We start from the raw sequence: 16,734 nt of genomic DNA on the forward strand, positions 1-16,734 counted from the left end.
CGAGTTGAATAATATCGATCAGCAATAAAGCGCTCGCGCGCGCGCGTGTGTGTCTTCCTCATAAATAATTTAGCCCCCTGCTCCGTTTACGAAATCGGCTTTTAGCTTTGTCGTAGGTGAAATGCGGTTCGATGTCGCACGTGTGACGGTCATTGTATTTTACAACGATATCTTCACTTTTGTCAGGAAACTAACGCGCTCGGTCTTGCACCATTGGCGTGAGATTTAGCAGAGTGCAGAGTATTTGCTAAGCGTGGCTATTTTTAAATGTACATTTCGCATTATAATCGGAGCCTCTGAGAATCCAACTTAGGTATATATGTCTATCGATTGATATAAAGCAAAAGCCTACGACTCTCGTTTCCCTTCTTTTTTTCTAGACCGCTAAGATAGATAGATTACCATTTGTCAGTTATTAATTATATTTTTTATATTTTAATTTATTTTTATTTGCAATCAATTTTTCTAAACCATTTATTGACGCTTATTTAGCAGTTACTTTGCATGCCGTAAGAGAAAGAGGTATGGAAACTCTTTTAAATAGAACATTTTATATCGGGTATATGTTATAACGATATCTTAAGTCCTATAACGGCAAATTTTGAAATGTATCTAAAAATAATCAGTGTTATAAAATTTTTCGTATATATTACTTTTGAAGGCGGATATCTGGAGTTTGTTATCTATTGAGGGATATTGAAAGAATATTGGATGGCAATTAGAGATAAACTTGATAAGCATCAACCGATTTGATTAGCTGCGCGATGCGATTCGTTGATTCGGCTCGTAAAAGCTAAATCATTCAGCATAATAAAGTTGGTTTGGTAATGCACAATTACACAACACATGGCAAACATTAGGAAGTGAATCATTTATTATTTTCTCGGGTGTACAAAGGCTTTATCCCATTATATTTTCTGTATACCAAGATAAATTTGGTTGGTGTCTATCTAAGAGTATGTTTATCGGTACTTTCTCTCGATACTGGTATCAAATATCGATAATATCGATAATTGATTCCGACATGATCCACAGACTATTTGATGGAAGTTGCACCAAAGTAGGGAGATGTCCGGCTTGTGTGTCGTCTATCATGCGAGTGGGTGCGCTAACATGGGGGTCGCGGTGTATCAACGTGCTTATGCACATTATTAGGTACACCATGCTCCGTGCGAAGACGAGAGACGAGACAAGACGAGACTACATAAGACGAGACGAGACGAGATATGAAAGAGAAAGAAGGAGAGAGAACACGTATAGCCGGTGGTGCCCTACTTGGGTATTGATCCGTGACAGTGGGAGGCGCTCGTTAGAGATGGCTAGGTCGTAGGTCGCATGCGCGTTTCCACCGATGATTCCGTGTCGCCATCATCGACCCGCGGCTCGAGAGAAATAGAGCCGAATCGGTGAGAAACGCTAGAGAGAGAGAGAGAGAGAGAGAGAGAGAGAGAAAGAGAGGATGGCAGAGGGTGGAAGAGAAAAAACGGTAAAGTGAGTAGGGTGAAACGAGGAAAGTGGAACAAAATGTAAAACATGGAAGGAAAGAGAGGGATGGATAACCATGAAAATTATCATCCGGTTATGGCTGAATGGTACGGTACCATCACCCTGGCAAACTGCTTAACTGGCAAATAGATAGCGGATCACCGTTTAAAATCGCGCTTCGAATGCGGGCATTTCGTGCTCGAAATTCTCGACAAGTTTAGGTGATAACAGAGAGTGAAAGGGATTTAAGTCTACCGCAATATGGTGACGGTCTGTCATTAAAATAGATTGAGCTCTTTGTAAGAATTACAAAGAAAAGCCTGATTTTATTTCATATTTATGTAGATAAAAAGACTATTTGTGTAGAAAATATGTATACGCGTTAATAGTATGTATCGATAATAGTAGAGCACGATACGTAAAAAACCGCACTTAAATTTCTCTATCATAGATTAACGAATCGCTTCGGAGGGTTTGAACATGTTTCAAGTCGATCTTGGCGATGACACGCGACGTCGACCCGCATGCGGCGCCGCGCCGTTACTGCCGCGTCGCGTCGCGATTGCTGTCGACGCCGTCGTCGCCGCCGGCGCCGCGGCGCGATCGTTGAAAGTTAATCCTTAATGCCTTAAGTCAATGCCTCTATGCAGCTGTAAAAGAAATATCGTGCACTCGTTTCTTTCGAATCAATTTCAAGAATTTATGTAGGATACGCTCCGTTAAATCTAATTGTGCCTAATTTGAAAAGATGAGACTAGACGAGATAAGTGGTTTTTTTTATTTTGCTAACTGGGTTTGCAATGCTTTCTCTCAAAATAAAAGTAAAAATACAAATAAAAATGAAAATAAAATTATTTAGGATTGTTGATTAATCGTATGTGACTTATTGTTAGAAGTTAAAAAGACAGAATATTATGTTTAATTGTAAGCGAGCGTGAATCGACATGACTAAATAAATTTCTCGAAAGAGAGCGAACGGTGCCGCCGTACTGACAATTTATCTTTCACACAGATTTTTTCCTATATAGAAAATATAGAATTTACAGAGCAGAATTCAGTTGGCATCAAATGGCATTGTTAATATCTTGCTTTGTATGACGCTTGTCCTCGTTTCGTGGCATGAAAATATGCAATACGAAACGGAGAGCACGGAGTGCGAATTCATATCAAGGACTACATAACGAACGCGGTCCTAGAACGCGATCTAATCGCCGAGACCCGACGCGTTTTCCTGCCCGTTGCGTCGTGTCGCGGCAAAGCTCGACCACTTCCGCTTCTAGCGAGCCGGCTCTGTAACTCGACCCGTGAACTCGTAAATGATACCGACCGGACCCGCGCAAATTTGCATAAGGTCGAAATCGCGTTCATCCTGCATCTATTACGGAGACGCATTGATGCTCTTCGGTGCGAAACCACTCACTGGGGTGAGTTTCTAGTTTCTACTAGTTTCTATAGGGTAAATTTCCTAAAAACTTGAAGAAAATTCCGAATCAGTCTCTGCAATGTTTTTAAATTAATTTCTATTTAGCAGGAAGGAAAGAGGAAGAAAGTGAAATTAATTTCGCAATTTGATACAAGTGTTTAATATGCCGAATAAGATTGATTTGAAGATCAAGTTGAGAAAATGTTGTTTTGTGTTTATTCATCTTGGATTTTTATCAATGTACTTTACGCAACGAATGATGGCGCGTTTGCGCGCCATCGTAGACGCGATTGTGCGTGTGCGTGTACGTACGGACAATCAGCGAGGTGCGTATGTGACCTGTAAAATTGCATAATCGTGCTTCCTCAATGGCGACGTGAGCGAGAGCGACGATGGGCCAGAGATAATGATACCTATGAAATTGATCGTTTACGTATACGGACCAGACGGCAGACCGGACGCGTAACGCACAAAGTCAGAGTTACGTTTTTACGATCGTAACCGTCGATTTGCCGACTCGTCGGTCTTTTATCTAATCGCTGCGACGACCATAACGAATCGCCGCGCCGCGCGCCGTGACAGAATTAACGGCCGCGCGCGCGTGGCAATTGCGCTCGTGTAAGTGCGTCCGCGTCACGAGTCTCGCGTTTCGTTAGTTAGTCCATCCGGTACGTGAGAATATCGTTGGTTTTCATGGTCGAGACTCGAGACGATAGCGTTGGAAGATACCACTAAGTTACGCGATAGCGATAAGTTACACATTCGTCATCAATAACTGGCTCAATGTTTAATATTCTTCGGAAATGTTTCAAGATCCAAATTACGATACAAATTAATGCACGGTGAAAAGTAAGGCGATGCATCTTTCATTCGCTCACTTTGCGTTTGCTTTCGATTTTTATACTTGTTTTTCTTTATTAATATTTATTACAAACCTAACTGTATGCAAGCAACTTGTTACTTGTGTTGCTTTTCAACTGGTCTCATAAATTCGTGTTATGTTTATTCATCTGCGCATAATTTTAGCAATAGGAAAATTCATCGAAATTCATGACAAGAGAACCGAGCGATGAAATATGAATGACTTTATTTTATAATAGTTTCCTCTCTCACTTGTTTATCTTTCTGCTTAAATGTAGACAATTTTGACTCGCGATAATCTTATTTGCCGAGAGGAAAAGTTTAAGATTTCGCGACTACCCTGCCGACGAACGCGAGGCGAAGCATCGCGATTACGGGATACCATTGAGCATTGAGCATTGAGCATTGAGCATTGAGCATTGAGCATTGAGCATAGTGGACGGTGACGACTGCGACGACTGTGACGAGTGGTGTCTCCATTGAACCGGCACACTACCGGAAACGGTCGTTATCCGAACGCGGTCGTGCCGAGGTCGCTCTTGAAAATCGGGCTTCTGTTCCGCGCACCGCGGACGTCTCGTCTCTCTCACTGACGCGACGTCACGTGTCAAATGCGTGCCGGCCACGTGTCTCTCTGTTTCTCTCTGTCTTTCTTTCTCTCTTTCATAAGAAGGTCGCAGTTGTGTCCGGTGTCCGACCGCAAGCACTGTGAGAAAACTGGTCCATTTGGACGACGACGTAAAATTGCGTTATCCGAATGGACGACAATAGTCACGTCATCAGTCCGTTTTCAAAGTGATATTTAAGATTTGGAACCGGCAATTTAAAACAAGCAGCTCACGTGAGATTGACTCCGATCACCTGACTCCGATCACCTGACTCCGTAAAAAAAAAATATGTATACATATATATAAATATATACCTCCTGATTCTGCAAATATACCGCGCGATTTTTTGGGCGTTTTATTCGTGCGATCGTATACCTACCTATCTACCTACCTATGCGAGGAATACAAAACGGCTACCTCGACTCGCTCATTATTATTTTTAGTTATAATTTCACCATATACACATCTGTATATTTATTTTAACTGTTCGTATTTTGTTGTATTACGCCCGCATGATTTATTCATGATTTTTTTATCGCCCATTTTTTACAGCATGGCCGCTCAGACTCGTACAGGGTCGCCACGTTACCCAACATTCGCGACGACAACAAAACCGCAGATGGGATGTACAAGGTATATTCAGAGATGGACTCTATGTCCATACGTATTCTATATAATTAACATCTCTGGGTTCTGGTATGCTTCTTTGATCAGCAGACGGAATAAACGGGACGTTTCTTTCACTCTTCTCTCTCTCTCTCTCTCTCTCTCTCTCTCTCTCTCTCTCTCTCTCTCTCTCTCTCTCTCTCTCTCTCTCTCTCTCTCTCTCTCTCTCTCTCTCTCTCTCTCTCTCTCTCTCTCTTTATTTCTCATCGCTTTCTTTATCTGATCTTTGTAATTCCATCGTTTCTTCATGGTAACAACATCTATTGTCGTAACGCTTCTCTTCTATGCCTCGACAGAAATTTTCTTGAAGGAAATTTTCTTCGTTCTTCCGCTATCGCACTTCTGGATCTTTAACTCTTTCGCGTTTTCACTTTGGCATCAGCTTCGTAATCGTAATCACCTTAACGCATGGCAAAAGAACTTTGTTCGCGATTTAGGTAATCGAGTTCCTCGATTGGGTCACAACGTAATCGCATTTCAGTGACTCGACGATCAATATAGCAACATTACATTCTCTCGGAAAAGAAAAGAAAGCTTCGTACATAACTACACTCTATACAATAATAATGTGTAGAATGACTAGAATGAGATAAGATTGCACCGAATCTACTTTATAATAAAAGGCAAGAAGGAGGAATCTCCTACTCAATTGCTCGAGAAATAATGTACGTTATTTTATATAGTTTCGTCGTCCACACTGAAACTTGGTTACTCATCAATTATTTTCGCTGACATCGCATGACTCCGAAACATTCCTATCATTCTAGTGCAATCCTATCTCATCTTACGAGATATCATTACAGCGCTCGGTTCACCCTCCCTTCTCGATGATATATCGTTGCGATCGATTTCTTCTGCTACAGAGGCTGCTCTTACTCGTCGCTGGGTTTTCAATCTCAACTTCTACAATTCGACGCGCTTCGATAATTTTGTCTTTCTCTTCTACTTTGTCAATTATCAAAATATCTCGTCGATTAACGCGTCGCGGTAATACGGTGTAATCGCTTCGGAGCTTTGTAATTGTAGCTGTAGAGTGTAAGATTGTTTACGCAACGTCGATATATATGTACGGTGAAGATGTTATCAGAAACCACCTTTTGATAACGCTCTCTTTTTCTCTGTCTGTTCCCGCTAACAGTCGCGGCGGAAGAACCCAAAGCGAAGGGGGGACAACCTAGATGACCTGAAGCAGGAGTTGGACATTGACTTCCACAAAGTCTCACCCGAGGAACTGTATCAAAGATTTCAGACGCACCCCGAAAACGTGAGTAACATTGTGCTGTGAGGGACGATAGTCTCCTTTCGAGGAAATATATTTAATTTGATCGAGATTGCGCAGCGTATTGTATGTCAATCGACATTAACATGTTGAACGCCGTGACGAAAAGAAAATATTACAGAAAAATGTTATAGCTTCTCTTCTACGAAAGTGGAATAAAGTACAAGTGGAAAGACATTAAAATGGGAATTAGTTGACGGCGTTGAACAATGTTAAGTGAGCGATTTGAAGGATCGACTAATGGACACAGAGAGAGAGAGAGATGTTAATAATGTTTGTATAAAAATAATAATAGGGCCTCAGCCACGCAAAAGCGAAGGAGAACTTGGAAAGGGACGGGCCGAACGCCCTGACACCGCCGAAGCAGACTCCGGAATGGGTCAAGTTCTGCAAGAACCTGTTCGGTGGTTTTGCCCTCCTGCTGTGGATCGGCGCGATCCTCTGCTTCATCGCGTACTCGATCCAGGCCACGACCAGCGAGGACCCGAACGACGACAATCTCTACCTGGGCATCGTCCTCGCGGCGGTCGTGATAGTCACGGGTATATTCTCGTACTACCAGGAGAGCAAGTCGAGCAAGATTATGGAGTCGTTCAAGAACATGGTGCCACAATTTGCCACCGTAATCCGGGAGGGTGAGAAGCTCACCCTACGGGCGGAGGATCTTGTGCTGGGCGACGTCGTCGAGGTTAAATTCGGCGACCGGATACCGGCCGACGTCAGGATCATCGAGGCCCGTGGATTCAAGGTGGACAATAGCTCGCTGACGGGCGAGTCCGAACCGCAATCGAGGTCGCCCGAGTTCACGAACGAGAACCCGCTCGAAACAAAGAATCTTGCATTCTTCTCGACGAATGCGGTGGAAGGCACGGCCAAAGGCGTGGTGATCTGTTGTGGCGATCAGACAGTAATGGGAAGGATTGCAGGTCTCGCGTCCGGCCTGGATACCGGTGAGACACCGATTGCCAAGGAGATTCATCACTTTATACACCTTATTACCGGTGTCGCTGTCTTCCTCGGCATCACGTTCTTTGTCATAGCCTTCATCCTGGGTTATCACTGGCTTGACGCCGTCATCTTCCTAATCGGTATTATCGTGGCGAACGTACCGGAGGGTCTCCTCGCTACTGTGACCGTGTGCCTCACTCTGACCGCCAAGCGAATGGCCTCGAAGAACTGCCTGGTGAAGAATCTCGAGGCTGTGGAGACTCTAGGCTCAACCTCGACCATCTGTTCGGACAAGACCGGAACCCTCACGCAAAATCGTATGACGGTGGCGCACATGTGGTTCGACAATCAGATTATCGACGCCGATACCACAGAAGATCAGTCCGGCTTGCAATACGACCGCACTAGTCCGGGATTCAAGGCGCTGGCGAAGATCGCGACCCTATGCAATCGTGCCGAGTTCAAGCCGGGTCAAGATGGTGAACCGATACTGAAGCGAGAGGTGAACGGTGACGCCTCCGAGGCCGCGTTGCTCAAGTGCATGGAACTGGCATTGGGCGATGTCATGGGCATTAGGAAACGCAACAAGAAAGCCTGCGAAATTCCCTTCAACTCCACTAATAAATATCAGGTATCCATTCACGAATCGGACGATCCCAACGATCCTAGACATCTCTTGGTGATGAAGGGTGCTCCCGAAAGGATTCTGGACAGGTGCTCGACCATATTTATCGGCGGCAAAGAGAAGGTAACTTATCTAACAGTTTATCTACTTGTCTATCCTATAACTTTTTTAATTTTTAAACTCTTCGGCATCCGTAGGTTCTCGACGAAGAGATGAAGGAGGCGTTCAATAACGCGTACTTGGAATTGGGCGGACTCGGCGAACGAGTGCTCGGCTTCTGTGATTACACACTGCCGTCTGACAAGTTCCCGGTTGGCTTCAAATTCAATTCCGACGATCCCAACTTCCCAGTCGAAGGGCTCCGCTTCGTAGGCCTGATGTCTATGATCGATCCGCCCCGGGCCGCGGTGCCCGACGCAGTCGCCAAGTGCCGTTCCGCCGGCATCAAGGTCATCATGGTTACCGGTGACCACCCGATCACTGCCAAAGCCATTGCCAAATCCGTCGGCATCATCTCTGAAGGTACACGTTCACACGTTATGTATCGATGAACTTTATCACATAAACAATTCTCGGATGACGTTCAAGATTAGATATCGCGCGATATCTTCGTAGCCTTATTCGTCGACCTCGATTATGATGCTTTTATGAGTTTAATCTCTTAATGAGACGTAATTTCAGATAATAGGCTGCGCTTAAGATTTACAACAATCTTTGTACGCGGAACTTGGGGAGGTTTTATTGAAGGATAATGTCAAGTAAAATTCGCATTGTAAAAATAATGCGGTATAGTAACATGTCCAACTTTTTGATTGATGATCGCGTATACCTTACAATTAATTAATAGCGCGTAGAATAATTATTCGCTTGTAATAATTGTATTGGTTTGAGAATGTTCTCATTTGAATTTTTCTAAAAAAAAGAATCAACCTTTATTTCATTTTTATTTCAATTTTGGTAATATTATTTCCATCTTCCTTTTAGGTAACGAAACCGTTGAAGACATTGCACAACGGTTAAATATCCCGGTATCCGAAGTAAATCCTCGCGAGGCTAAAGCCGCGGTCATTCACGGAACCGAACTCAGGGAACTGAATTCCGACCAATTGGACGAGATTCTCAGGTACCACACCGAAATTGTGTTCGCCCGTACTTCGCCTCAGCAGAAGCTCATCATCGTCGAAGGCTGCCAGCGAATGGGCGCGATTGTCGCTGTAACTGGTAAGTTACTTGAAGAAAAATTAATATGAATGTTTTATTATACCTAGCAACGCATTACGAAGAAACTGTTCAGTTAGAATTAAATTCTTCATGAATTTTTTGGATTGGATAAACTAATTTATTTTTAACATGAGAATGATATGAATTGTGATATAATAATTATCTATAATTGAAACATGTACAAATATTTAATTTATTTAGGCGACGGTGTGAATGACTCGCCTGCTCTAAAAAAAGCCGACATTGGAGTCGCTATGGGCATCGCTGGTTCGGACGTCTCTAAGCAAGCAGCCGACATGATTTTACTCGACGACAACTTTGCTTCGATCGTAACAGGCGTGGAGGAGGGTCGTTTAATCTTTGACAACCTGAAGAAGTCCATCGCCTACACTCTGACCTCGAACATACCCGAAATTTCGCCTTTCTTGGCGTTTATCCTCTGCGATATCCCTTTACCACTGGGTACCGTCACCATCCTTTGCATCGATTTAGGGACCGACATGGTGAGTCACGAAATATTACAAGAAAATGATGACTCGAGTCGAGTAACAATATTCGGAAGAGACGTTTGCATCTCGCGGAAAGCTCTTCGAAAGTTGTTACTCGATTTCCTTCTTATTGGCTAATTGAATTATTTCAGCGTCCGTGTTTTTTATCCTGATAGCTTATATAGTCACGAAGCCCCACGACTGTTTCTTAAAGATTACCGATAGTCTTTGATACTTATATTAATTGATAGGTACCAGCGTGATATGTCTGGAATACTAAACCTGATACGATGACTGCATGATGTAAACCAACAGTTCCTCGAAAATTTGTTCGACAATATCTTCTTTTTTTGTAGATAGCTTTTGAACCAGTCAGGATGGTGGTGGTCAACAACTCGTATTCATCAATTAATCTCTTGAATATTTTTATTTCCTTTTAGATTAATTGTGCGCTGATGGAGCTTGAGTCCAAGCAAAAGTATAATTTAGATAAATTATCTTACAGGGATTTAAACATTTAAAAATTGAACAAAATACGTCAAAATATGAACAATAAATTTGCATTTGAGTAGGAATAGAGATTTGTCGTAACGGGAGATGTTCGTGGTTTAACGTTTCTTTTTCAGGAACTTTATCTCTGCAAGAAAGCTGCTTACTGTTTATCGACGCAAGATACCGCAAATTTCCTCTAAACTCCCTTGATTCCTTCCTGAATCAATTTCTTAATCAGTTTAATTTCTTTATTTTTCAGTTGATTATTTTTATTTTCTATGCTTCATTGTACACACATAAGAATGCTGTCGATATCGATTTGATTATAATCTTATTCTCTTAAGATTGTTTTTACATCAGATTGTACAGAGAGATTAATAGTTGAATTTTAAATAAGATGAACGACACGTCAGCATTCTTATTTCAACATCATCCGAAGACATTATCGTTATTTAATTGTTGGCGTTATTACTGAGCTCTTTGATAATGTGACGTCAGGTACCCGCCATCTCACTAGCCTACGAGGAGGCAGAGAGCGATATTATGAAGCGACAACCACGAAACCCCTTCACTGACAAGCTAGTTAACGAAAGGTAACACATCAACAATGAATATTGTGACAAGCTATATCAGATTTTCTATAATTCGAAAGAGTCATCGGTGATGATACCCTGTATTTTCGAAGTCTTTTCCCGATTGATAAGTCGAATTCATACATCGAACTTTCGAAATATCGGTAAAACTGGTTAACTTTCTTAGACTGAATTTCTCAAGTAATTGTCTAAACATTTTCTAAGAATCGGGTAGAGCTTCGGAAATTCAATCACATGGCGATCGCTCTCTCACTCGATCGGCTACACATTTTGTCTTTCTATGACAACTTTAGTAGTTAGTCCGTTCTATTTTGTATTATACGATATAAATGCGTTCGATGCGGGAAGGCAACATGCGTATATTGGTCTTTTTCTAACTCGCCATCGTTCGATAATCATGTACGATGTAGGAATTGTGAACTGGGTAACAATAATTCGCGGGCAAATTGATTCCTCGCATAAATAATGTACTTTGTTTAATCTCCTATCTGATTTACACGCTAGATATTTTACCGAGCAATATTGTATGATATTGTCATCTTTCGAGTATTGTCTTTATAAGTACTCTAAGCAGTTAGTAGATGTTAGCTTTTTCTTTCACTTTTCTTTTCCCTTTTAAAGTACTACTTTGGTCATTGCCGCCAAGGCCACTTGATAAAGTTCACGCGATGTAGGGATTAATTTGCCAAGCCTATCGCTCGAATTGTTGAGTGGGACACACTATGACTAATGACAAAATGTGGATAAGGTAATAACGGGATATGGTACACGCTCCAAGGTGTTTGGTCGCTGGGAGAGAGACACGCGAGCTTTATTTTCAGTCTATTCGTCTCTCTATTCGTATCCTATACTCGCTCTAACGATAAGCTGGATTAAATTTCGTTAAACAACGCTTGCTCGTCCATGATTTGTCGTCGACCTTTTCAAAATAATTTGTATTTTTATGAAAAAGAATAGTGGAATCAAATGATGATCGTACATCAAACTGTCCTGTTATCTTCTGAAAAAGTTGAATTCTTTTATAACATATGTTTTAATATATGCCTTCTCTTTAATTTCGCGAAAAGTGAGACGATTTAATTGCGAGACGGGCAATCGTGAATTTTTTCTTTTCGGAGAATTTTTTCTTCCTTTTATATTGACGGTCACAGGCGCTTCCATCATGATGATCCTCGGTCTTATTAGTGTTGTTTCGTTACGCCGAAGGTAAGCCAATCGCATTGTAAAGCCTCTCTCTCCTCTCTCTCTCTATATATATATATATCTCTCTCTCTCTCTCTTTCTCTCTTTCATAACTAACTCTATTACATAGTATCTCTAGTTTTTTTTATTCTCTTTGAGCTCAATTTTCCCATCGTTTTATAATTCCTCGCTGCGGTCGTCATCTGTCCTGGTCTGCCATTGGCTTGAGGTGTATATGGGTTGCTGAGACGTCCACGAGACATAGACAAGCGTCGTTGTGAAGAACTCGCATGATCGCTCCCTTCAGCATTTTACTTATCTCGCCTTTTTTTCCTACTTAGAGTGCTCTTTATTTCTGTTATCGTTATCCCTGTTTCATCTTCCGTTTCTCTCTCTCTTTCTCCATCTTTTCTCTTGCGTGCGTGCACGCTATTTTTATATATATAAATTTATTTTTCTCTTCAGAGTATACTCTATATACATATATACTCTATCTCTCTCTACTCACTCTTTCTTTTATACCATCCTTCATCGTATCGCGTCCTGCCGCTGTTTCTGAGTCTCCCTCTCTAAATCGTGATACAAGTATCAAGGAATGCAAGGGAATTTGTATATTGTGTTGTGAATATTATGTGATGTTTATCATAAATGTGCAACTCGACTGTTTTCACTTGATTGTTATACTTTGCGAATCTGCTCCGCGTCATTGTCGGTACCACGAAGACTCGAATGACATAGAGATTGAACGATAAGAAAGTTTCGCACGTTCCGGAAGCCCGAAATGTTCTCATAGAGTAAACGGTAGTGCTCTCTCTGTCTCTCTTTTTCCGTAGACACTTGAGTAGAATAGTATTACGATAGAATAGAATTGTCATCCGTACGTCGGTTTGCATATATGAAACGTGATTTTCTTCTTTTAATCTCTCTTTCTTTTCATCGTTTTTCTCTACCTCTATATCTTTATCTACCTCCATTATTCCTGGCTGCCTTAATTGCCTTGAGCCAGGTTTTATCGTTGCTGCACCTCGCTCAGGAAAACAAATTTTTTTTTCAATTTGGAATTGATTAGTTTATTATAGCTTAGTGAAAATCCATTCGATAGTCCAACGCGGTGTAGGGATGAATGAACAAGAAGAACATGATTGTTGCGTGCCAGACAAATTAACAGGACCATGAACTTTGTGAAATTGTAGGATATTTTATCTAAAGATTTATTTATTTGTTTCTGTTTAATCGCAAACACGTAAGTTGACTTTAATAATTTTATACAGCGAAAAAGAGCTACATATTAGCTAAACCGATTGAATCGATAGATGCAGAACAGCCGCAAGTTCGCCGCGGTGATTTTCTACACCTGTATGACGCGCATTGCATATCTTTCTTAATTTCTTCTCTTTCTCTTTTCGCAACAGCAACTCTTTTCTCTTTTCTTCCGTAGAATTTACCGGATTTTTCTTTAGAAAAATAAACTCTGCATCAAGCGATTTATTTTCTTTCTTTTTCATCGTTGGTTGAGCAACGATCGTTCTTAGTCATTTCGTAATTCAGGGAGAAGCAAGTTTCGTCGACAGAATCGCTCAGGGAAAGCAGGAAGGAATGAAGATTCTTTTATTTCGAATATATCGGAAAACATGCATTGGTAATGGACATTAACAAATGTTTCGCATTGGTCGACGAAACTTAAATCTTAATCAGCCAGTTGAACTCTAATCGATCTTACACGTACATATATCGCACACTCCTGGAAGAATATTACTGCAAATCAAAAAGTAAATTTTCACAAAAGTAACGTGATACGCGATTTCCTAGGTAACTCAATATTATGTCACTTTTTGCTTATAAGTTGGATATAAAAAATTTTAACTCATGTAGTAACATATTTTGTAATTATGAAAAATTGAACTTGATTGAGTTATAACAATCTTCTTGCAGGAGTAGTTTATTATGTATATAGATATATATATGTGCGTGTGTATATATAGGTGTGTGTACACACACACATATATATATTTACATTAATCTTTGATGCTCAGTAATTATTACCATTATTATTCTTGTCCTCATCTACTAGTCTTATTACCATTATTATTACAACCACAAGTCAGCATCGTTACTTATAGTTACTGAATTTTTATTACCATTACTATTTTATCTACTATATCACAGCTGCCGCTGCTACTACCTCTATATATTACTACTATTACTATACTTACTATTTACTATACTGTTCGTTACTTGCCACCATATATCACCGCCAAAAGAGAAAGACACTTTTGTACATTTTTGAGCGTCATGAACTTTTCTTGCAGTTTTTTATTCTTTACAGTCCTCTCACGTTTTATTATGTAATGCGCTGCCTACTGCCGCTGCCTTCTACCCACTCTGCGACTGGCAACTTTCTAATGGGTGCTGAAACGACTGATATACTTTTGCAAAAACATTTGCTAAACGGGAGAATCTATATGTGTATGTTAATTGGAAGTGGGAAATTGCCGTGGTAGCCCCCTCGTGCACAAACGTGCATTCTGTTGTTTAAAAATTTTCCGATGACTCGTTAGTTCGATAGCTCATATTTTTCACGATAATATTTCGCGAGAATGATTATGTGCATCAGGGGGTTGCGCCGCGATATTAACGAAAGCTTGAGGAAGCTACTCGAAGTGCACGAAAGAGAAGGGATTTTTTTTCACCTGCATCCCAGAAGTGCTCGATGACGCTCATTTATCTCGCTTATCGTTATATTCGCCCCCTCAGACTTGTAAGTTTCAATGACGCTAGCTTTAAAAAGAAAGTCTTTCTAATTCCAGTTTGAATTTGAAATTGAATGTATCTAGCAAAATTTGTAGTACGCGTAACGAAGTTGTTTGCTGGAAACTGTTGTAACGTTAAAATTACTGTAACGCTTTTGTCCCTATACGTGTATGATTCATCGAGCATCACTGAGAATAATTCAATCGGAGACTGTGAGAGCCGATGGTAACGATTGGAGATGCGTGAAAATGTCAAAGTGGAAAAAGGACGAAAGGTCCGCGTGTGTGTGATTCCAATCACGACCTTTTTTCACTTGCTTCAGATATAGCACAAACGATTTCTTTCTCCTGGGTCGTTTCTGGGCCGTTTCTAGGCCGTCCATCTAAACGCAGCGCCTGATCTAATGCACAAATACACTCGCTAATACATTCGCTACTGTCCAGGTTTTCTCCGCTATTCTTCGACGCAATTTTATGCCACATATTTCTAACGCATTTTTACGGCACTATTTTCTGATGCAATTTTACGCAAGAACGAAATTTCATTTCTAAAACGGGCTGCGTTTAGGATGGAACCTTGGCCGCTGCGGTTGCTTTCTCGAGCATCTCGAAAGATCACCTTTCGGGTGTTTTGAAAGAATCGCATGAAAACGCAATATCGTCGCCAATAAAAACGTATATGATCGACGCTAAACTGTCTTGTGCGATCTCCAAATCTCTCTATCTCTTTCGCTCGCACTGCGCGTACATACACGATTACCGAGAGTGTATGTGCATAAACTACCAATAATGGTATAATATCTCTTGCATATAACTTCTTTGTAATGCGGTGAGGGGTAGTTAGCATTTTCTAATCAGTGGTGGATGGCAGGTGCCGGCCATCTCGCTAGCCTACGAGGCACCGGAGTCGGACATAATGAAACGGCAGCCACGCGATCCTTACAGAGACAATCTTGTCAACCGAAGGTGGGTCTCCTAATTACCCACCTAATAAAAAAAAAACCAACAGAAACCTATTGCACTGACGTCCGTACCGTGTCAATTCACATACACGTTTTTACCGTTATCACTACTATTTACTTGTTTCACATACACACGTACACACTTAGCACACCCGCCAGGGCCGTCAGACGTGATTGATCCTTTGCTTGGCAAGTAGAAACTCGAAGTAACGACCGGAATATTCGATTCCCAGCATGCGCGAATATTGCCTGATGTACCAACGATTGAGGATAGATTAGAAGAGACAGCTGGCTATCTAGTATGTCCAACAAAGGGTTAATCGATGATAACGACTAATGACGGTGAAACAACGCTGTTACACAGCGGTGTTGCGTGTTAACAGGATAAAATACGTTTTGCAAATAGCAAATAGATGTACGTAACGTCGCGTTTCTGATAATAGTTGACTGCTCTGACGATAGTAGATCTCACACACGTACGTACGTACGTACGTACGTGTACACGCGCGCGCGAACACACCCACACACACACACACACACACACACACGGTGAATGTGCTTGTGAACCGAGTTAGAAGTAACCAGCCTTCCTAGAATTCTTCGTCTACGCGTGCAGCGTTCTATTCATCTGCATGATGCAGTAACAACTGTCCTGGGACGGCTATTGTGTGATTCTAACTTGGACCGCAATGTGTACACACTTAATAGTCTTAATACATAACAGCATAATACGTAACAGAGTGTCTGCTGACTTTAATGGTGAGTCGTGGTATACCATTGTCTTTTCTTTTTCGCGAAGACCTGTATTTTTCCGTAACGTCACACGCTGTTTAATTACGGAAGAGAATCGGCCGAAAAATAAAATTATTACGCCTTCCAAGCTTTTCTTGGCCAGTTTTTGAGATCATTGATAAAATGATAGGACCCTTTACTTCTTTTCTTTTAAAGATCTTGGATTGCGAGTGAAACACACTCGGTAGACACTCTGTGTCAGCAGACAAACGACATCTGACTCTAGGAATCTAGTTAACTAGTATAGAGCACAAGCAAGTTTTACCTATACAGAACAGTTTTCAGATGTTGAGAATGCCGAATGCTTTTTTAGATACACCTAAAATCTCTTATCCGATCAATGACTAACACTGAGATCT

General features: G+C 41.2%; 1 protein-coding gene across 3 annotated transcripts in view; it reads left to right on the forward strand.

Moving 5' to 3' along the window:
• The window catches only part of Atpalpha (sodium/potassium-transporting ATPase subunit alpha), a 39,197-nt gene that overhangs the window by 13,392 nt on the left and 9,071 nt on the right, over window positions 1-16,734 (forward strand). Inside the window, exons 2-8 of one of the 3 annotated variants that reach the window (XM_071715409.1) lie at window positions 4,930-5,010; window positions 6,182-6,307; window positions 6,618-8,018; window positions 8,093-8,417; window positions 8,880-9,116; window positions 9,318-9,619; window positions 10,595-10,689. In XM_071715409.1, coding sequence (XP_071571510.1) covers window positions 4,930-5,010; window positions 6,182-6,307; window positions 6,618-8,018; window positions 8,093-8,417; window positions 8,880-9,116; window positions 9,318-9,619; window positions 10,595-10,689 — 2,567 coding nt within the window. Of the gene's footprint in view, window positions 1-4,929; window positions 5,011-6,181; window positions 6,308-6,617; window positions 8,019-8,092; window positions 8,418-8,879; window positions 9,117-9,317; window positions 9,620-10,594; window positions 10,690-15,492; window positions 15,588-16,734 lie in introns of all 3 variants that reach the window. The other 2 variants (XM_071715410.1, XM_071715411.1) reach the window with 2 other exon arrangements.

This window comes from Temnothorax nylanderi, unplaced genomic scaffold (assembly GCF_030848795.1).
Source record: "Temnothorax nylanderi isolate EJ_2023f unplaced genomic scaffold, tnyl_v1.0 TNYL_tig0163_pilon, whole genome shotgun sequence".
Classification (NCBI taxonomy): domain Eukaryota; kingdom Metazoa; phylum Arthropoda; class Insecta; order Hymenoptera; family Formicidae; genus Temnothorax; species Temnothorax nylanderi.